This window comes from Cnephaeus nilssonii (assembly GCF_951640355.1).
Source record: "Cnephaeus nilssonii genome assembly, chromosome: 13".
NCBI lineage: Eukaryota > Metazoa > Chordata > Mammalia > Chiroptera > Vespertilionidae > Cnephaeus > Cnephaeus nilssonii.
In genome coordinates, this window is record NC_137084.1 from 42,755,287 (window position 1) to 42,777,756 (window position 22,470).

Genomic DNA, 22,470 nt, shown 5'->3' on the forward strand with positions numbered 1-22,470 from the left:
TTTTAAAAGCCTCCTTCTTACTAAAATTCAAAAATATCCCATCCTATCTGGAAAACTTTAAAACAACTTTGTAAAAAGTTATCCGTCAGAGTCAGGTTAAAGATTGAATTTATGTTGAATAATTAGTAAAGGTAGGTGTGCCAATTCATTTTGCTACCCATGAGTCTGGCTTGAAGTTGTATTTGTGGGCTAATAAACATTTTATACTTATTTACTAAGGCTAGTTAAAGTATAATAATGTTTTTATGAAGGCGATCCCACTGATCTTTGATCACTGGGAGCATGTGCATTCAGTGGTATTTCTGGAACTAAGAGAATTTGTGCTAAGTTGGATCCCGTTTCTCACCCAGTGAAAGACTGGCAATACTAGCTTCTTATGTGGTCAGTGGAAGACTTCTGATGTATTTAGCCTAACTCAAAGCTATGCATGTAAACAGAGACAGGCCTCTGTCATAATCAGTTACAAACACACTTACATACTAAATGCTTTTCAGTGGTTATAAAAAGTTTATGTAAGCAAGACAACCTAATATGAAGATGGTTAAATTCTTTTCAGTTGTTGTCACCCACTAAGACCTGCCTATGTCCATTGGTGCAAGTTGCCAGAGGTGCCCACGAGCAAATAAAACAACCATATGTATTTTAAAAATCCCAAATAAATAAGTAGTGCTAAAAAGGAATAAAAATTAAATATTACTTTTGTGGTTAACAGAAATGAACAACCTTTGATAAAATAGTCCCGGTTGGGAAGGAGAAGAGCTTTTGTTTATTTTTAAATGGCCGCCATGATGAAACTTCGCCTCTTATAGAAAAATTTTTTTTAAAATATGTTTATTGATTTCAGAGAGGATGGGAGAGGGAAAGAGAGATAGAAACAGTAATGATAAGAGAGAACCATTGATTGGCTGCCTCCTGCACACCCCTACTGGGGATGGAGCCTGCAACCTGGGCATGTGCTCTTGGCCGGAATTAAACCTGGGACCCTTCAGTCCACACCCTTGTTCGTGGCCCTTGCTTGGTAAACTGATATCCAAATTTGAGGGTCCTTGAATTATCCTCGAGCATCTGGGCAAGTTCTGTCTCTACACCTGTTCCCAACTGCTGTCTCTGGTTATCGATCTTGATTTCTGTCAAGGTGTCATTTTCTCTTAGTGCCTCTTCCAGGGCCAGGATCCCAGCTCCAGTTTTAAAATTGGATTCTATGTTTAGACTTTTCAAGGTCTTGTTTACTTTCAGCATATCTGCAAAAGCAGTTGCCACAGGGTCATGTCAAGTTCAGCCAGGCTGAACTTCTTGACATAGGCGTCACCTTTGACCACATTTTTCACAGGTCCTTTGCCACCTTGAGTGTTGGGTGTTTTTTCATCACACTTTGGGTTATTGAGCAAATTGTGTTCTCCAAGAACAGCTGCAAGATTGTAGAGTTCAGTGTCGGAGGCACTGGCTAAACTTTCTTCCAGTTCTGGATGAAGGGTTACTTTGTCTTCTTTATACATTTCTACAGGCTTTTCTTTGGGGATAAAGACTCTCTCTTTCTTTTCTCCTGTGAAAGGCACAAAGTCTTCCCTGTCTTTCTGTTCCAAAGCCTCCTTCGCCAGGTACATGAGGAGGTGCCCACAGTCAAACAGTCCGGTGGCGGTTTTCTGTGCCTGGTCTTTTTGTCAGAATCCAGCTGGTAGCAGGGCACTCTTGGGATCTAGGTCATCAAGAACATTTTCCAAGTGTTTCCGTTCCTCTTCTGAGAGTTTTCCAAAAAGCTCATCTTCATCAATGTTCTTATATTTCTCCAACTCTTTTTGAAAAGGGAGTGCCATGGTTTCTCAGATGCCTTTCTCTTGGGCCGCGCACATTTAAATGGGCCAGCTTCCTGAGACTTCAGAATGGTTTTGTGCGCCCATTCCTGAGCCGGTGGTGGGAGCCGCCAGTCCATCAGCTCCGATATAGCGGGGCCAGGAGCGGGGACCCCTTTCTGTCACTTTAGAGAATCCTATAAGATGTGTTAGTTCCTGGGTAGGGTTTTCCTCAGACTTACCTAATCCTTTAGCTGTACATGGTAGTAACAGCTCCTGTGGAAGGCTTTTCACAGCTTTTCTTGATGCCTTGGATTCTCAGGTAAAACTCTGAAAATCATCCCAGACCAGGATGTACTGACCTCTGCACTCTTTGACATTTTGAGTTGGGTAATTCTTTATTGTGGGGAGCTGCCTTGTGTAGTGTAGGACATTTGGCAGTAATCCTGGTCTCTACCCACTAGATGCCAGGAGCATCCCAACCCCAGTTGCAACAAATGTCTCCAGACATTGCCAAATGTCCTCTGTTCGCCCATCTGGCTTGCCAGTGCAACAATCTGAGATTGTTGAGGACCACTACGTTAGACAAATCCACCTCCTTGCTCCTGGACACCTAACTAGTCATAAAGTGCTGTTGACTACACCTTCTTGAATTATCTCTCAAATCTAGTCCTTCTGTTCAGTCTCCACTGTTCCTGGTCTCCTAAGGAAAAGCACAGGGGTGTTCTACTGTTTGAATGGAACAACCTTAGAGTACGGTATGATCTGAGGTCGATGCTGCAGTAGTTGATGGCAGCCATAGGGTGGTATCTATTCAATACTAACTCTGGAACCTAGGAGTGCACCCAGGGCCAGGACACAGCTTTAGGAGGATCTGGGTGGAACTTAGCCCAGGCCAAGTCAATAACATTATGCACCTTCTATCTAGGAGTACCTGCTGTGCACCAGGCATTGCAGAAAGTGCTTTACCCATAACAATAACAATCATAGTTAACCTGAATTGAGCATTTACTCTGTGCCAGTCATTGGGTTCTGTGCATTGTATAGATTATCTCCTTGAATTCTCACAAGAATCCCATAAAAATAGATATATTCATTTATTTATTATCCCATGGTATAGGTGAGAAAACAGACACAGAGAAGTTAAGAAACTTGAAAATATTCACATTTAATTCTTCCCCAAATGTTCAATAAGTCCATTTAACTATTAAGTACCTACTTTGTATCACTTATGCACTCTTGTAGGTGTGAGGTAGTATTATCAACCCAATATTATGAAAGAGGAAGCAGATCTCAGAATGTGAGGGTTGTAGTCCAAATTTGCACAGCTTGCCAAGTCAACTATTTTAATTCAGAATTACCTCTCTGATTCTAGCACCTTCCATTGCATCCATATTAGAACACAGAGAGAGGGACCCCTAGGCTGTGCCTCCTCCCAGCCTGTCTGCTCTGCTGGTCTGCTACACAATAAGATCCTCTCATGCATCGACTGTGGGTCAGGCATTGTTCTGGGCATCTGAAGGTGGAAAAGACAGACCCAGGTCTGGCTTTCATGGAGCCTACAGCAAAGGGGGAGAGGGATGGCAGGAAAGACAGTTGTTTAAAAAAAACAGGAAGTTGTGAAGAAGCCAGCCTTGCATAAGAACTCGGTGGCTTCCTGTGAAGAGACATTTAGGCTGATAGTAGAAGACTGAATAGCAGTTAATAGAGCAGTGAGTCAGGGAGGAACTGTCTATTGGAATGAAAAGGCCTGGAGGCTGGGAAACAACTTGGCATTAATGGTCAGAAAGCGGAAGGGTAGTAAAGTAAGGATAAATAACAAAATCCTAACTCACAGAGATAACCACTAAGTTATCACGTGCCTTGTCCTAACTGCTTTTGGTTACAAGCATGGACTCTGGAACCAGACAACCTGGGTTTGAATTCTAGCCCCTGCCTCCATGTATTGATTGTGTGACATTGAGGAAGTCCCACCTTCTCTGTGCCTCTGCCTCTGTTTGTTAGGTTTTTAATCCTCACCTGAGGATATGTTTATTGATGAGAGAGAGAGAGAGAGAGAGAGAGAGAGAGAGAGAGAGAGAGAGAGAGAGAGAGAGAGAAGAGGAGAGGAGAGAGAAACACTGATGTAAGAGACTGAGGATCAAACCCAAAACCTAGGTATGTGCCCTGACTGGGAATCAAACTGGCAACCTTTTGGTGTTTAGGATGACACTCCAACCAACTAGCCAGGGCTCTGAGCCTCTGTTTTATCATCTATAAAATGGGAGCAAAAACTGCCCCTATCCTTTAAGGCTGTATGAGGATCAAAAGAGTTGATACAAGTAAAGCTATTAGGAGAGCACCCGATAAATGCAACTGCTACTCTTATTATTACTCTGGTACATAAAAATGTATACCCTACTCTCTTCACTTTCAAGTAAGCATTTCTCTATGACATTAAAACTTCTTCTCCTCCCCCCCCTTTTTTTTTAACGTTCCAATCAATGAAAGGAAAACTTTATTGAGGCCCCAGGGTCTCAGAGTTCAGGCAGAAGGCGGCCCTGAGGGGTCAAGAAGGTGGTAGAGGGGCCTTATTTAATCTTCCTGAGGCACAGATGAAGTATGGTAGTAGAAATTGCTGTTTGGATTCTGTACTTATTTGTTTGATAAAACAATAGAAAGTTATTTTGATTTTCTGAACTTATGTATGCTATCCCAATACTCCATTGATGATGGTTTGAATATCCCATTAATTGTGATCTCACTGGTCACTGAAGCACATTCTTTTGGGAATCAGAACAGCACGATTATCCTCAATTGTCTCAGTAGCTACAGATAGTGCATTCCTGTTGACTCAGTGATCCCAGAATCTGGACAGCACAATTATTCTAAATTGCCTCGGTGGTCCCAGATAATGTGTTTCTGTTGATTCAGTGATTCACAGATACTTTAGATAACTAACTTGCTCACGAAACAGGTTCCTCTTTCCAGACCCAAAGATGTAATCGATACCTTTGTGATATTCTGCCAATATAAGCCAGATGTGGTAAGCTGTTCAGGGCTGTGAGGTCTGGAGTGCTTTTGCTCCCTCGTATGCCACCGGCTTTTAATAAATGACTCCATAATTCGACTTTTTGAGTTGTCCTTTGTAAGATGGTGGTTACACTACAACACAGATTGTTGGTGTAGCCCCAAGAAGACAGTGCTGGTGGGGGGAGGGTATAGGCAGGTGGCATAACACTTGTGGCAGATCATGTTATCACAGTTGCCCTTTTCAGTGAGCTAGCAGAGGGAGGGCTCCATGATGCCACCATATGCAGAATGGACTCTTTCTGAATAGTGTAGTCTGAGAGTGCGGCCATCTTCCAGCTCTTTGCTCACAAAAATCAGACTCTGCTGGTCAGGTGGGATGCCCTCCCTATCTTGGGTTTTAGCTTTGACACTCAGTGGTGTCAGTGGCTCCACCTTGAGGGTGATGGTCTTGCCAGTCAAGGTCTTCACAAAGATCTCCATCTCTGCCTCTGCTGGAGAGGCTGCTCCATTGCCTCATTGAAGAGAAAGAGGACCAAAGCTTCTTTATCAGTGTACATTGTGGCCCCTCTGGTGTGGCTCAGTGGTTGAGCACCGACCCATGAATCATGAACCAGGAGGTCACGGTTCAATTCCTGGTCAGGACACACATTCCGGTTTCTGAAATAAGTCACTCTCTTCTGATAGAATAGCTTTGATGGAGGAAGGCCAGAAATAAATACTCTTCTTCAGTGGATAAGAGTAGTGGGAATGGATGGTGCAAAGAATCCCCCCAAAATATCTGAGCCCTGGTCATATGCGGGCCTAACGTGACTGATGTTACATCTATCCCTTTTGAAGAAGTCACCCTTTGACCCAATCTTTCTCCTCTAGCTCTCTCTAGGAAAGAGAAGTTGAGATCCATGCAGCTGGATTTAGAACTAGGAATAGCTATTAACCTGTATTGACCCTCATGGAAAGATATCTGCATTTGTGCACGTCAGGGTAAAGTACCGTTCTTTCCGGCGTATAAGACGACTTTTTAACCCAGGAAAATCTTCTCAAAAGTCGGGGGTCTTATACGCCGGAAAATACGGTACAAATAAATAAGCCCAGTGCATATACTCAAAGCTCCCAAGTTAGGTCTTCATGGCCTTATTCTTAAATATAAACATGACAAAGATAACCAGACATTTGAAGAAAGCCTTCAAGATAGAAGAGAATGATCAAAATAAAATGATAACATGTTATTTAAAAAAGCAACAAGCAGCGCTGGTCAGGTGACTCAGTTAGTTGGAGCATCATCCGGATACACCAAGGTTTCAGGTTCAATCACAGGTCAGGGCACACACAAGAGTCAGCCAGTGTAATATTTCAAGAATTTAACTGAAAGACAGATTTTGTGACACCCCGAGGGCCCTGGGATGATGCAAAAAGATTTATTCTCTCTCCCTAAAAAGGAATATCTTTGAACTAAGTTAGACCAATACAATATACTTGAAGTTGCATGAGGAACTTCAGAAAAAAAACTTACACAGATTCAAAGCCAAGCTCAAACAAGAAACTTTCAGTCAGGGAAGAAGGGCAAGCCTGATAATTCTCTGTGTCTGCCAGTGACATTCTGGGGTTTTACATTTCTCTTATTAGGATTTATAAATTGTTTTCAATGTTTTAATGTGTTGTCTGTTACATACAAGCCATGTGCCGCCATGTGCCGCATGTTACATACAAATTTTTTGTTGTACTAGAAGGTTGTTGTAGGGAGGATCTATCAGTTGTCTCAGCAGAGGTTTTATCAATTGCATTTTAAACAAATCTATAACCATGCCACTTTTGGATTTTGTCATTGGACAGCCTTGAATGCCAGCACAGGAGGAGGACAAAGCTGCATTGCCATCAATTAGATCACTAAACTTCTACTCATGTGTGAAAGATGAAACAGAGGGCCGGAGACCATGGGATACCAGGACACAGGCTTTATTGGAGAGAAGACCCCTGCTGGCTCCCTTCCAGAGGGAAAAAGAGAGGGCGTGCCGGGCTGAACACGCCTTTTAAGGGGAGGAAAAAAGGGGACAGGGCTTAGGGCACTCAGCACACGCTGATTGGTGGTTTCATGTAAGGCACATGATTAGGTACCTAGGGACTTAGGAATCGGGGGCTTAGGGTATTTGGCAGGTGCTGATTGGTGGTTCAATGTACAGTCCATATAAGGTGTTCAGGAATGTCCGGCTGCAGGTGGGGTTTACGTCATACTCCGTCCATCAGTTGGGGGAAGGGAGGATCTATCAACAACTAGCATTCTTCAGATTGGCAAATTTATGAATACATTTTATAACTTCTAGAAGCAGGTTTTTCATTGGCAAATACACTCATATTTTCAAGAGACATAACAAAATATATGAACCCTTTTTTGTAAACCCAGGCAAGACAAACATATATTTTATGTTAATAACTCTAAAAGACATCAACCAAATTTAAACCAGCTTTAATATCAAATATTTTCCCAGACTGCATGATACTAAAAACAAACAAACAAACAAAAAAACATTTGAAAAAGTTTTATTTATTTTTACCACATATATAAACAGTATTACTCATAATTGTAGAGAAGGCAAGATTTTTCATTTGTCTTTGACAACTGGAGTGGGAGCCCAGTTGGTGTGGCTTGTGGTTGAGCTTTGACCTATGAACCAGAAGGTCACGGTTCGATTCCTGATCAGGGCACATGTGGGCTAGATCTCCAGTGGGGGGCGTGTACTCTCTATCTCCCTTCCTCTCTGAAATCAATAAATATGTGTGTGTGTGTGTGTGTGTGTGTGTGTGTATCTATCCTATCTAATAAAGAGGGAATATGCTAATTGACCCTCACACCATCACAAAGATGGCAGCGCCCACAGCCAATAAGGAGGGAATATGCTGATTGACTGCTACACCCTCAAAGATGACAGCACCCACAGCCACAAGATGGCGACACCCAGTCTCCTCAGCCTTGCTGGGGCAGCAAGAGTGAAGCAAGGCTGGGCCTGCCTGGGCAGGCCCACCCACTCTGCACACCTGCCTCTGGAGTCCCCAAGTCCCCTCAGCCCTCCAGGGCTGGCCCGAGGCACAGGCAAGCCTCAGATGGTGGCTGCCCAGCTGCCCAGGGCCAGCCCAAGGTGCAGGCAAGCTTTGGATGGCAGCTTCCCAGCCAATGCCTGAGGCATAGGCAAGCCTTGGGTGGCGGCTGCCCAGCTGTCCAGAGCCGGCCAAGGCTCAGGTAACCAGTGGCATCAGCAGAGGTGTGATGGGGCATCACCTTCCCCTGATCACCGGGTTGCCTCCTCCCGCTGAGGGCTCCTGCACTGTGAGAGGGGGCAGGCTGGGTTGAGGACCCCCCCCCCCCCCGTGCATGAATTTTCATGCACCGGCCTCTAGTGTGTTTATATATCTCTACACTAACAAAAGAGAAATATGCAAATTGACCATACCTCCACAATGCCAATCAGGAGTGAGTATGCAAATTAACCCAACAAAGATGGTGAGTTAATTTGAATATGCAGGTGTGAAGCAGCCAGGCAGGGTGGGACACCTGCTATGAGGGGAAGGGATGGGGGGTGGAGGGAGCTACAGGAGTGGTGCTCCGGCTGGGAGTGAAGACTTGCAGGCTCCCAGGCGACCGGAAACGAAGCCAGGAGGAGGAAGGCCTATTCTTGCATGAATCTTCATGCAACGGGCCTTTAGTATATATATATAAGCTGGATGGGGCCCTAGCAGGTTTGGCTCAGAGGATAGAGCATCAGCCTGTAGACTGAAGGGTTCCAGGTTCGATTCCTGTCAAGGGCACATGCTTGGGTTGCAGGTTCAATCCCCAGTAGGGGGTGTGCAGGAGGCAGCAATCAATGATACTCTCTCCTCATTGATGTTTCTATCTCTCTCTCCCTCTCCCTTCCTCTTTAAAATCAATAAAAAATTTATTATTAAAAAAATGAAAGTGACCAGATCCAAGATGGCAGCTAGCAGGAGGCTGATGAAGGAACTTGAATAAATCTGCAAATATGGAATAAAAACTTCGGTAACATCCAGGTTGATGAAGCTAATTTATTAACTTGGCAAAGGTTTATTGTTTCTGACAACACTCCATAGGATAAGGGGGGCCTTCAGAATGGAAATCAACTTTCCAGCAGAATGCCCATTCAAACCATTGAAGATTACATTTGAAACAAAGATCTATCACACCAACATTGATGAAAAGAGACAGGTCTGTCTGCTGGTAATTAGTGCTGAAAACTGGAAGCCAGCAATGAAACCAGTCTCTCATAGGAAAGAGCCTGAGCACCAGACCCCCAGCCTGAGCACCCACTTCGGGCTGATCTAGCTGAAGAATCTCTAAAGACCGTACAAAATTCTGTAAGAATACTGAAGAGTTTACAAAAAAAATATGGGTAAAAGCGACCTGTGCACTAAAATCTGCCACAATTGATTCCAGTGAGTGTGAGCAGAGACCCCGAGCAGTGCATTCAGACACCCCGCAAAGCAGGACTCTGTGGAAAATTGATACGGGCTACCACCTGGCATTTGCTTGTGGCAGTTACTAACTTACTACACTTTTCTTAATCAAAAGTGGCCTTAGGTAACCTATAAAGAAAGGATTAAAAATTTAAGATGTTCTAAAAAAAAAAAAGAAAAAGGAAAGAAAGAAAGCTGCAGTGGGGGTGGAAAGAGGGGAGATATCAGGCATGATTGACATTAGCTACTTGAGTTTGTGTCATTTTTTCCACCCTCACATTGAGGTGGGGAAGTCTGCTCCTAACGTCTGCACAGGGTTCTGGAAAACACACACACACAACAACCACCAAAGAAACACAAATATAATCTGAAACTGAAAGTACACCTCTCCTCCAAATAAAAAGGCCAGACCACTGCCTTCTCAGGCACTTCTATCAAAGACGGACCAGGACCGAATCACAAAGGATCTCCAGGAAATCAGGTAACTGGTAACTCAGTTATATTCTTTGAAGGGGAAGGGTCTGTGAGTGTGAGGAAACCAGGAGGGCCCCTGAGGAGAGACTGGTGTTTGGATGGGACTGGAAGAATATCTGAAGCCAGAGGTGATTGCTATAGTGGCAGGTATATCAAGAGCCAAAGCCACAAAGTCAGTTCTGTGTAAGAAATATTCTAGATAGGGAGGTGAGGTCAGACCTGGCAAATAGGGAACCATATCGAAGGGCAGACATGCTGTCTATCCATCCCTCTTAACCGTTTGCACTCGGATGTCGAGTGTGACTCGACACGGTTAGCATTGGTAGCAGCTCTTTTTATACTCTTTGAATGTATCAATAATTTGAAATATAAAAAAATCCAAATAAATAAGCTTGTATGAAAAGAAACTCCAGTTTTTTATTCTACTGCCGCGCTTTGTAAAATCTGGGGTATTTAAAAAATTAAATCCCGAGTAGAATAAAGGAATCGAGAAAAAAGCAAGCGAGTGCAAAGGGTTAAATTTCAAACCTTAATCTTAGATTGTGCAATTTATATCCCAGAATTGCCCTCCCCCTTCCTATGGTTAGTCAAGCCTAGATCTTCAAGTCAGAATAGGAATATACTTATTTTCCCCCTTCCCCACACCAACTTCTACCTTTCCTTCAAACCAAGAGCCCCCCAAAAGCTTCCACGCATGTTAGCTCTCCCTGATAGAAGTAAAAGTTGACAATGTTGAGAGATGTTCGGAAGTATTGACTTAAGTTTGAGCCCCAGATTAACAAAACTTTGAGACGATCTTAAAAAACACACATAACCAACACATTTGTGAAAGGACTCATTGTAGAGAGCTAATGTTCACACCTCACTTTCATTTTCTTATATTTTTTTGTAGTTCGTTTTGAACTTGGAGATGACTTCTCTTCTAGCCACAGCAGTTCACTTTTTGATCCTAACTCAATGGCTAACACAACAGGTAATATATATCACCCCCTCCACCCACATCCTGTTGACCTGCTTTTCCCTCACATCTTTAAAAGTGTAGAGTTCCCACAGTTGAGTCTGAGGCTAAAGCCATTTAGAGAGCATGAGTCTGAAAAGATTATTTTAAATATTGGGAAACAAAACAGAGTAACAAAGCCTAGTTTTTTTCTTTTTACACTACTCATGTTATAATAAGATTGTCTTCCTGTGTGTACCATACATGAGTGCTATGACAGGAACATGTCAAATTTCATGCTAAGCAAGTAGTCCACCACTGTGGGCTCTGGGCAGCATCCAGTACTTGCAAATGGGTCAAAGAACACTACCTCTTCTCTACAGGTGACCGGCCGGCTACAACCAGCTCATTCATGTCGGCTAGACATGGCTGAAGATGCATTTGATGATCAGTATGTGGGCTGTATTAAAGAAATGGAGGCAAAAGCACCCCAGCTGTTAGAAGAAGAACTTAAAGTGAATAAAAATTTAAGCAGAGACTGGAAAGAGGCAAAGATAGAATGGGAGAGAATAAAGAACAAAATAGACTCTTCAAAACGACTCAGTGATTTCCATGGAATAGCTCTAGTAGCTTATACTGGAAATATTTCCATAGAATTTAACAAAGCTGTAAGAAACTTCCGTCACAATGCAGATAAGTTTCAGTTCAAAGCCTTCCATTATTATTTGACAAGAGCTCTTCAGCTTCTCAAGCCAGAAAAGAAAACGTGTTATATAGTTTATAGAGGTTGTAAGACAACGTTTGATTACAGTGGGAAAGGACATGTACGTTTTGGCCAATTTGCCTCATCATCTCTCTCTAAAGATGTAGCTCAAGATTTTATGGGAAAATTTCAGGGAACTCTGTTTACCATCAAAACCTGCTCGGGTGTTAAAATTGACAAGTTCTCTTTCTATCCATATGAAAAGGAAGTGTTAATTCCAGGCTATGAAGAGTACCAGGAAGTCATCAAAAATAACAATGACATTTCACTTACCGAGCCCAAAATATCTAAGAGTAACTACAATTGTTTCTATATCAACAGCTCAGGTGAGTCTGGGACTATGTTCCAGGTGTGAGTGGTGGGGACATCCTGAAATAGAAGAGGGAGTTCTCTGCTACCAGAGACCACCAGGGCAGAGCACAATGGGGCCTTCAACCAATTGCAGATGAGTATTAGGTTCCTAAAAATACAGGGCTGATATCCTGGAATAGAGAGCAGCTCAGGCAGTCCCTAGTCCGGCCATGCTCTTAACTTTCCTGCTGTGCAAAAAGGTCAGAAAGATCTGCTGGGCACCAGGAAACAAGAGTTTTGGAAACTAATATGTCAGGGGGTATAGGAAAGGTTTAGGGAAGCTGGGAGACCTGTTCTCAGGCAGAACAATATAGCACTGCAGTAATCCTGCCGGGAGATGAGGGTGCCTGAACTGAGCAGGGGGCTGTGATGATCAAGGGAAGTTGGGGAACTGGTGTTGTCTATGAGATGCTCTAGGAGAAAGAGAGGAGGGGGAGTATGGTTAGAAAATAGGATGGTGGGCCTTGAGATTTCCAGTGTGGGTAGTTTACAGGTTCTGCGTTGGTTGGAGGACATTTCCATAGCAGTGGTTGGTTAGATTGAGGAGCAGGTGAATAGTGTTGGAGCTGAGGAAATCAAAGAACTGAAAGACTTTGCACCAATGGGCCACATAGTAGACCACATGCACAGGATGATACCTAGACTGATGAAGGTTAGAGATGGTAAAACCATCAGTGAAGGCATATGAGTGAAGGCATATCAGTAGTGGCTGGAAGGCTGTTAGCTGTCCAGCCCTGTGATGGGTGAGAAAGTGCCACCAAGGGTTGCCTCCACTTTATCCAACCTTTCCCAAGGTGTCCCGGCTCTCAGGTTTCCTGGCATTTACACCTATCATTCCTTCTGGCCTGAAATCTCTGACTTCATGTCATATTTCATCCAACCTAAGACACTATCAATTTAGTAAAGTAATTATCTTTCACTTGCTCAGATATCATTTCTCATTATAAGCCTCCCTTGATACTCTCAGGCAAAATTAAATATTGTACCATGCTCCATGCCATGCATTTGGGGTCAGGCAACCTCAGTGGTAATCTAGGCTCAACAACCATTAGTTCTGTGAATTTGAACAAGTTACCCGAGCAATCTATGTTTCAACTACCTCATTTGTAAAATGAGGATACAAATAGTCATACTTGAGTAGTGTGTCTGAGAATTAAAGAAGTTCTTAACTTATTGCCAGGTACATCAGTATTGTGTAACAAATACTCTCTTTTTTTGACCCCATGGAGAACCTTGTATGCATCTCAGCTGTACATTCACCATCTCGATGGTAATAATTTGTTTACAGTCTGGTGATCTCTTTAGTTCCAGAGACTTTGTCTTCCTGCTCCCTCTGCACCCAGGGCCTGTCATTAATGCCTGGCTTGAATCAGGGCTCTAGTAGTTGTTGCTGAAGTAAGATAGGTTTTGTTGAGATGCCAGGGTCCAGCCAGAAGTGGATCTGAGCTGCAGAGGGAGTGAGTATCCAGCAAGTTTCAACCAAATTAGTCGCTATGCTCTGAAAGGTTGCTGAAAACAAGAGGAAGGTTTGAGGTAGAAAGGGACTGCAGAGAGGGACTACTGGGGGACTCTGAGCTTCTACCTGTAGAAGTTTTGAATTTGGATCAAGCCTAATAGAAACAGGACAACCAGGCAGGCAATCCAGCAGAGGAAAGGGGCTGCCCTCCCCTCTCAGTCGCGGTGCTTGCTGTTCATTCAGATTCAGGCAGACTGAGCTGAGAACCCCAGGAGGGGAGGCCAGATCCCACCCAAAGACTGAACTCTAGTCAACACTAGAATAGAGTATATATGTTGCTGCAAAAGATGTATGTTCATGAGGTCCAGATCCAGAAACATATTCCTAAGTGGACAAAGACAAACATGGAGGGGCTCCCACAGTGGCCAGGGAACTGCAGGTCCCATGTGGAGAAAGCCTTTCTTACTGAGGCACCTGTGGCCGGGAGCACAGGGGCCTGAGAAGTGGGGATGGGAGGGTGCGAGGGGCCCATAGCCCTGAGAACTCAGTCCACCCAATGTGACCTTAAATTCAGAGACCCGAAAGGATGTGTTCTCACAGTCTCTTCCCTTTCTGGTATTCCTGAGTATTTCAGGAGCCCCTGAAAGGCAAAAGGAGAGTCTAATTGCTGGCTAAGTAAAAGGAACCCCTAGGGCTCACACTGGTGGTGTTTTGATCCTTGGGGGAAGCTTGAAAAATTTGGGAGGCCCATGTCTTCAGAAACACCACAGAGAAACCAAACCTTTCCTTCTCTTCCTCCCATTGCGGGAATGAAAGACAGTTCTACATTCATTCTGCTGCTGCCTGGCCTCCTGGCCCTGCTGCTCCTCCCTGCTGAGCTGTAACCTTGTCCTGCCTGGTGCCTGGTTCTGCATGGGGTGTTGGGAAGGGAGGGACGCAGGGTCTGTGTGTGGCTTATGTTAGTGCTTACATCCCCCAAGACATCTAAGGGATCTTCGGGGTCTGACCGCAAAAGTATGCTTCTTGTCTCCAAATGCACTTACTACCTGAGATAAGTTCCCAGTCTCTCGACACTTCGCTGTGATTAAAAAGCTTTTACACTCTGTCAGCAGGAATGGTCTTTAAAATGCAATTTAATCTTGATGAATGTCATAATCTAAAGAAATAAACCATTTATAATCACACCTTGCTGTTCTGTGACTAGATATTACTACAAGTTGTTTTCTTTGCCCAGGAAATTCTCCCATGGCATTAGATGTGATGCTGGCATTTTCACAGTTGAGAAGTTTCATGTCTTATACTTCTCACAAATATCGTTGAAGCCCTGATTGATTGAGCCAGAAATACCAGAGCTGTGTTAGATAAATCCTCCCTGCACCATCCCACTAGAAACCCAAGCAGTTACCAAGCCCTGTCAACTTACTTAACAATAGCTCTCTATTGATTGGGGAAGTATTTCTTAAGACAAAAAAAAAAAAAAAAAGTACAAACTATGAAGAAAATTTCTTGACATGGTAATAACAATATAACTCTAATGCACTGGGTACTTACTATGTATTAGGCACTCCTTGTTCTCCATTGTTCTAAGCACTTAATATGTTTAGTCATCTAGCCCTCATAATAACCCTATAAGGTAAGTTCTATTTTTCTCCAATTTTACAGTTGAGGCACTGAGGTTATGTAATTCCCTGTCAAAGAACAAAACAAAGCTAAGGAACAAGGGAAGGGAATAGACTAGGGAAGAGAAGGGGGTGAAGTGTTAGGAGGGGTTATTCTAATTAAGCAGTGAAAACTAGTACTCCTGATAGGATAGAGTCCATAGGTCTGCACATAATTGGCTATAATAAATCCTAAATTCTTTGCCAGTTAAAATCCGGCATACAGCCCTAGCTGGTTTGGCTCAGTGGATAGAGCATCAGCCTGCGGACTGAAGAGTCCCAGGTTTGATTCCAGTCTAAGGCACATGCCTGGGTTGCGGGCTCGATCTCTAGTTGGAGGTGTGCAGGGGGCAGCCGATCAATGATTCTCTCTCATCATTGATGTTTCTATCTCTCTCACCCTCTCCCTTCCTCTCTCTGAAATCAATAAAAATATTTTTTAAAAAAAATCTGGCATACAGACCTGGCCGGTGTTGCCCAGTGGCTTGGACGTTGTCCTGTGCATGGAAAGGTTGCCAATTCAATTCCCCTTTGGGACACATGGCCAGTTTTCATGGTGGCTCTCCAGGAGCGGGTGTGCAGGAGGCCACTGATCGCTCTCTCTCCCTAAATAATAAAAAAAAAGAAAATCTGGCATACATGGGTCATGAAAAGTTTATGATCAACTTCAGCAGAAAACCACTTTGATTAAATAAAACATTCCATTTTAGATATGTTGATCTCCTAGTTGAAAAAGGCACATTGTTGCAAAACACCTGGGGAATAAATTAAGCAGAACTATTATCTTGATAGATACTCCCTTCCCCCAACTGATGGACGGAGTATGACGTAAACTGCACCTGCGGCCTGGACATTCCTGAGCACCTAATGAGGCACCTGATATGGACTGTACATTGAACCACCAATCAGCACCTGCCAAATACCCTAAGCCCCAGATTCCTAAGTACCTAGGTGCCTAATCATGTGCCTTATATGAAACCACCAATCAGCGTGTGCCGAGTACCCTAAGCCCCGTCCCTTCCCATTCCTCCCCTCAAAAGGCATCTTCACTCCTGCACGTGTGCTCTCTTGCTTTGCAAGGCAGCCCGGCAGGGTCCTTCTCCTCTAATAAAGCCTGTAGTCCTGGTTTTCGACCCTCTGTCTCATCTTTCATATCTGATAAATGATGAACACAGGCAATATTAGAAGGATATAACTTCCTTCTTTTCCCTTCCTCCCCCAACTCCAAATCACAAACAGCAGCTAATTGCAAAACCTCATCTGTTCCAGCCAACCCCACTCTGGCCCCGATGACTTCTGTTACACTTGTTAAGGGTAATTCTAAAACTGAAAGGGACCATAGAAAATGCACGTTCATACCCAGAATGCTTTCTTCCTCCTGAACATGAGGATTCTCAGAGACCCATGGAGATCAAGGGTCCACAATTTAGGATTCTGGCAAGAGTTTCAGTCAAACAAAACCAACATTCAGAGGACACTCCACAAGGGCGAGGGTATGAGTTGCTGGAACAGAATCAGCAGTGGTCCACACCGGGAGCTGGGAAGTGAAGGCCCTTCCTTCCTTCCTTCCTTCCTTCCAAGGACACACCCTTGGCCTGTGCTGCAGGGGAGGCTGAGCTCATTAAAATACAAGATACTGACTCAGCAGACACCAACATTGTGCTCTTAGAATTCAAACAACTAAATTGTTCCAGATATTTCCTTAGGAAACGGCAACATGAGAAACATTCCGGAGATACACTGCCTGAAGTGTTTGTGTGCAGGAGAAGGTAGAAGGGTTCTCACCCGCAGAGCAGCGTTGTGTAGGGATTGGAAAGTGCTAGGGTGTTTGATTCAGGAGAGTGAGGGCTGCAGCCCTCAGCCAGACACTTAAGAGCTCCTCCAGGATGTTAACAGCAACTGAGTTTGCTCATTAGCCTGCCACTATCAGCTCAACCACCAGGGGGCGGGGTGCACACTTTCGGAAAACCCAGCGCTTCCATCCCAAGTCTTCTAAGGTGGACCCGGAATTCTCAGGCAAGCCAGTAGCCGGTTTCCCTTGACTTGGGGAAGAGATGGGAAACCACCCTTGAAGAGACTAAAACTAAAACGTTGAAAAGCAATGTCAGCGATTTGAGTGCAGCTTGTCATAATTAAACAAGGTTCAAGTTACTTTAGAAAAAGGAAACTCTAGAGAGGAAATGAGGGAGCGTGTAGGTTCCCAAGAGAATTCAAATAAAGACTATGCTGAATCTGTCTCCAGTAAAATACAAGCTAGGTGGTGGTGTCCTGTATGAGAGCAGCGAAGGGAAGCCTCATAATTCAAAGACCCTGGCAGGATGCCACGGCCCCACAAAGGACACCTGGCAGAGGGAATCAAGGGCTTCCTTATATTTGCTTTACAGAGCAATGGAATTCTCTAAACCTTGATTAGAAGTCTTAGTCCTGAAGGTTTCTTAAAATCTTTGTGACTACCAATTTTCAGCTTTATGTTAATTTTCATATCTTTTGGCCTGATCTTCATGTTTAATTTGGAACTCAGCAGGAGCCTCGAAGCCATAAGTTAGATTGTTCCCATTTCCCATCCAAAATTTTTGAGTGAAGGGCTTAGACTTGAAAGCAGGAGTAGTGTTTACATTTGTATTAACAACCCTGTTTCTTTTCCAAGATTATTTACACATGTTTTGTTTTAGTCTTATAAGAATGTAAAATTTACCTTTTGCCCAAAAGGTTTAATACTCTATTGAATAGCTTCATTTTTTTTCACTTGGAAGCTGTTTTTTTTTTTTAAGTAAAAAGCCATTAAAGATTCATCCTTTTGAAGACTAATTTTTCAATCTATTTAAATGAATTAACATAAATTACAGAGTGCAATTTACAGCTCAACTCTCCTTGCAAACATGGTGTCCTGCTATTTAGAAGGTTTTATTTTTTTCCCCTCCTGGAGGGCTTTTCATACAGAGCTGGCACATTTAAAGTATTGGAGGTGTGACTTGGTTTCTTAATTTTTCCCCATGGAAACACTGACTCCCTTTATCTTAGATTTATATAAGCGCTCAGTGGTCCCTTGAAACCAATACAAATAGGAAATCTACTGAGGTTGAGAGACATTATAAAAGTATTTTCTACAAATCTACAGAGGCCTAAATAATTCAAAAGTACTTTGATGTCAAACTCATTTCTATGTCATCTATAGTATGTCCAGACCAATCCTCCAGAAACAAGCAAGCTGAAAAATCTATTGGGGTTTCAACGCCTTGGATTCCCCACTCCCATCCCTCAATTCATATCAAGTCAAACACAATGCAGCTGGGGCTTTTACACGGGGAGCAAATCTTTCATTCATACAATAGCAGAAACAATAATTTAATTATTGGGCAATCTAAAAACTAAGCAGGGGCCCTTTTTCCCTAAGGAGAAAAAACCATGCATACACTCAGAAAACACACCCCTGCCCCGAGCTTTCTTGAACCATCATACAAGTATTTATCCTCTAGGGGGCAGTAGTTCCCTGCTCCGGAGGAAAACAACCTTCGTCTGGTCCGCAGGTTTGCCTTTTGGAGCCTCCAGGGAAAATTCACTTAGCTGTGCCTTAATTCAAAAAGAAAACATGTCACCTTCAAATCAGATAAAATTCTAACCCAGAAACTAGAAACATCCATTCCAGGAGCCAGAAACACAGGAGCTATTCGTCTGTTCTGACTGCTGGCAGGCTCACAGATAAGACTCCACCTGTATTCTCTGGGTTCATATCCCTGAACATCTGGCAAAAGCCACAAAACAATAATCCACAAGAGCAGCAAACAAAATGCAGTTTTTCTGGATGCTCTATTGATGTGTTTAGCCAGTTGCAACTCGATGTCCTTATTTTGAACTGATTAGAAACCGACCTCAGAAACAGGCAGGTACCCCAATGAGACCAAATGAATTGCCACTGCCTGTGTTCCCTCTGAAAACAGAGCTTGAGACAAGGGCTCGCCTGAAGGGGATTTATTTGGGAGGTGATCCCAGGGTGCAGGAGTGAGAAACGGGTAAGGTGACCAGCCATCCTTGCTTACTTGGGACTCACATCCCTAAGACGTGAGACTTTCAGTGCTAAAACTCGGGAAAGTTCAAGCACAGTGGAATGAGTTGGTCACTATAGGAAGTGGGGAAGTAGCCCCAGAGAAGGAGGGAAAGTCAGTGCAAGGCTGAGCCTATGAGTTGGTTTGATCCCATGGCACCTTTTGAGGTGCATCTCAGAACTGGGGAGCATTTATCCACGGGTTCTCATACCCTACTAGTCAAGTGTTGCCCTTTGGGGTAGTTAAGTCCTCCCACAGTTGGAGCTCACATGCATGAGGGCCTGTGAGTTCCTTAGGCATTTCCCATTGTGGCTTCAGAGAAGCCCTGAGCAGAGTGAGAGAAACACAGGGCAGCTGAGGCCCAGCAGCTCTGTTGGGTTACGCCTAACAGATCTGGTTGCTGTAGCAATGGCTGAAGTCAAAATTGGACTGACAAGGTGTGAGGTCCAGCACAAGACATGTCCGGTCCTTGAAGATTACCTTTGCCTCATATTTGAGCTCCACATGGAGCTCCAACTGCTGCTCTAAGCTTCCCTTTAGTTTATTCATTTAAAGGAGGCGAAACTCTCCAACGCTTTGTTTAAATAAGAAATTCTACAGAGTGGTTTTACTTCCCTCGTGGATATTGAGGAGGTTGCCATGCCAATGATCTCCTCCTGGTGAAAAAAAAAAAAAAGAGAAAATTCACAGGTATCTGTACTAGTCTCAAAAACCAAAATGTCCATTTAAATGTCATCACATTGTGCCCTAACTGGTTTGGCTCAGTGGATAGAGTGTCGGCCTGCGGACTGGGGGGTCCCAGGTTCGATTCCGGTCAAGGGCATGTACCTTGGTTGCGGGCACATCCCCAGTGGGGGGTGTGCAGGAGGCAGCTGATCGATGTTTCTCTCTCATTGATGTTTCTAACTCTCTATCCTCTCCCTTCCTCTCTGTAAAAAAATCAATAAAAATATATTTTAAAAAAAAGTCCTTCACCCAAAAAATCTCCAAAATAAATAAATAAATAAATAAATAAATAAATAAATAAATAAATAAAAATTAAAAAATAAATGTCATCACATTGTAAAACATTAGGGAAGATAACCAATCGAATCACAGACCTTTTAGAGGTTAAGGTGTACTGTCACAAGATACATCGACCACTTCTGAAGCCCAGATGTCTCGCAAAACTTTTTGGAAATCATATTTGCAACAACAATTCATACGTATTTTTACTTCCATCGTTCTTTTAAACTTTTTATTACAAAAACTTTTCAGAATCCTCTTATACCATCAATAACCATCAGCTTTTGAGCAGGCTTCTTCTGTCTCCCTCTGTTAAGAATGCATGAAGCAGCAAGCAACAGAAAGACCAATTGCATGATGTTAAGTAAAAGCACTATTTGTTTCAGATAACGTCGAGTCTAGATATAGGCAGTCCGGGGAGTGTGTAGAATTGAGTGATGTCTTCAAAAAATGAGCTCCCTCTAATGCTTTGGTTCTCCGTTTTTAGAATGTGGTTGCAATATGGCTGCTAAGTCTCCAGAAATCACATCCTTGTACCAGGAAGAAAGAATGAAGGTAGAGAGATCAACCAAAGGACTTGTATGCATGCATATTAGCCTAACCAATGGACACAGACAAAAGAGGGGTGAGGGCATGAGTGGGGGGGGGTTGGGGGGTTATGGGGGGGATAAGGACACATATGTAATACCTTAATCAATAAAGAAATTAAAAAAAAAAGAATGAAGGTGAAAAGAACCTAAGGATATGCCAGCTGCCTCCCGTTTCCTTCAGAAAGTTTTCCCAGACTCTACTCCAGGGGTCCTCAAACTTTTTAAACAGAGGGCCAGTTCACTGTCCCTCAGACCGTTGGAGGACCGGACTATAGTTTAAAAAAAACTACGAACAAATTCCTATGCACACTGCACATATCTTATTTTGAAGTAAAAAAACAAAACGGCAAAAACACCCGCATGTGGCCTGCGGGCCGTAGTTTGAGGACGCCTGCTCTACTCAGTAACTTTTACTTACATCACTTTGGCTTAGACAGGTCACATGCTGCAAGGGAGTGTGGATGGTGATCAATTTTATTTAGCTGGGGACATAGCCACCCTGAACTAGATCAGGATCCTGTTAGTCAGGAAGAAGGTGATCTTCTCTCTGCTTCCAATTTTCTCCCTTCCCTTGACCACCCAGGACATTCCTTTATTTAATAATATTTAGTTAATACTCGCTCCCTGCCAGTTCCAAGGCTAGGTCCTGGGGCTCTAAAGAGAAATAAAAAGTAGTCTTTGCTCTTGAAAAGGTCCTAGTCTAACCTATAGCAGGAAGCCAATACACAACATCTAAACTTAATAATTGCACAGTCACAAAAGCACACTATTTCAAGATATAGCCTTGGCCAGTGGGGCTCGGTTAGTTGGAGCATCATCCTGGGTACCAAAAGGTGGAGAGTTTGATTTCCGGTCAGGTTCAATCCAAGTTGGGGCACATGTGGGAGGCAATAGATGTTTCTCTATTACATCAATGTTTCTCTCACTCCCTCTCTTTCAAAAAATTATATAGAAGAAACCTCTCAAAGATATAAAACCAGAAATGGCCCAAAGGAGTTGCATTTTGGAGATCAGACTGGAACAGGAACGTGTAGAGCTGAGGATTGTTGAAACTATTATAAGCTCTTTTGTAAAATAACTCTGAAAAATAGCACTGCAGTAAACATCTTTGTGCATAAAGAATGGTTGCCATTTTGGGTTATGTTTTCATGATACATTCTTAGAATTTGTGTCAAAGGTCACAGATACAAATTTGCTTCCAAAATTATGCAGGGTTGTTAAAGAGTTTAAAGGAGTGGCATATGTAAACTACCAAGCACATAGCAGGCACTCAGTACACATTAGTGAGAAACAAATAAATCACCCGGAGTTTTGTCCGAATTCCAGCCCCTTCCCATGAGCTGCTACAAAGAAGATGCTCCCTGGTTCTTTTGCTAATACAAATAGTACTGCAGGGAGCAGGCCTGTGCCACTGTCCATTCAGGTTGGAGCCAGTGTATATTCCAGGGAGAGATTTCTGGAAATGGGTATAAACACCTGTCATTTTGCTAGATATTGCCATGTCTCCTCCGTAGGAGTGGTACCATTCTGTACTTCCCCTAGTAATGTGGGAATGTGTCTTTCTCACAGCCTCACCAAGAGAAATTGTTGTCCAACTATAGGATGTATATTCATCTGATGGGTGAGAAATGGTCTCTCAGCGTTGTTTGAATTTGCATATCTAGAGGATACTTGTCATGTCCCTCTGTCACTGCCCAGTCTAAATTTCTCTCGCCCTTGCTAGCACTTCAATTGGTCTAGCTGCTTGCCAAGGGGATGACCCAGACATTTGTCCCTGAGAGGTCTGAGCCCTTGGTGGCCTTGCCTTTGTGAGGTCAGGGATGCCTCATTACCCCTGTAGCGTCATTACTGAGCACAGAACCACCAAGAGGCATCCTTGGAGATTCCGAGCTCCAGACATTCTCCTTCTGCCCCACAAAGTATCAGCAAC

At 43.4% G+C, this 22,470-nt stretch overlaps 1 protein-coding gene and 2 pseudogenes across 3 annotated transcripts; 2 read left to right on the forward strand and 1 right to left on the reverse strand.

Annotated features, from left to right (window-relative positions):
• Window positions 1-969: 969 nt before the first annotated feature.
• Window positions 970-1,814, reverse strand: LOC307110138 (tropomodulin-2-like; annotated as a pseudogene). The gene has a single exon. The product of its transcript is annotated as a tropomodulin-2-like (transcript).
• Window positions 1,815-8,763: 6,949 nt separating this feature from the next.
• On the forward strand, window positions 8,764-9,352 carry LOC307110139 (ubiquitin-conjugating enzyme E2 L3-like; annotated as a pseudogene). Its single transcript has one exon. The product of its transcript is annotated as a ubiquitin-conjugating enzyme E2 L3-like (transcript).
• Window positions 9,353-10,647: 1,295 nt separating this feature from the next.
• LOC307109002 (T-cell ecto-ADP-ribosyltransferase 2-like) lies at window positions 10,648-14,128 on the forward strand (the record flags this gene model as incomplete). Its single annotated transcript, XM_079787469.1, has 3 exons — window positions 10,648-10,710; window positions 11,058-11,788; window positions 14,065-14,128. 3 exons carry the CDS (start codon window positions 10,648-10,650, stop codon window positions 14,126-14,128), a joined length of 858 nt encoding a protein of 285 aa, XP_079643595.1.
• Between the last annotated feature and the right edge of the window lie 8,342 nt (window positions 14,129-22,470).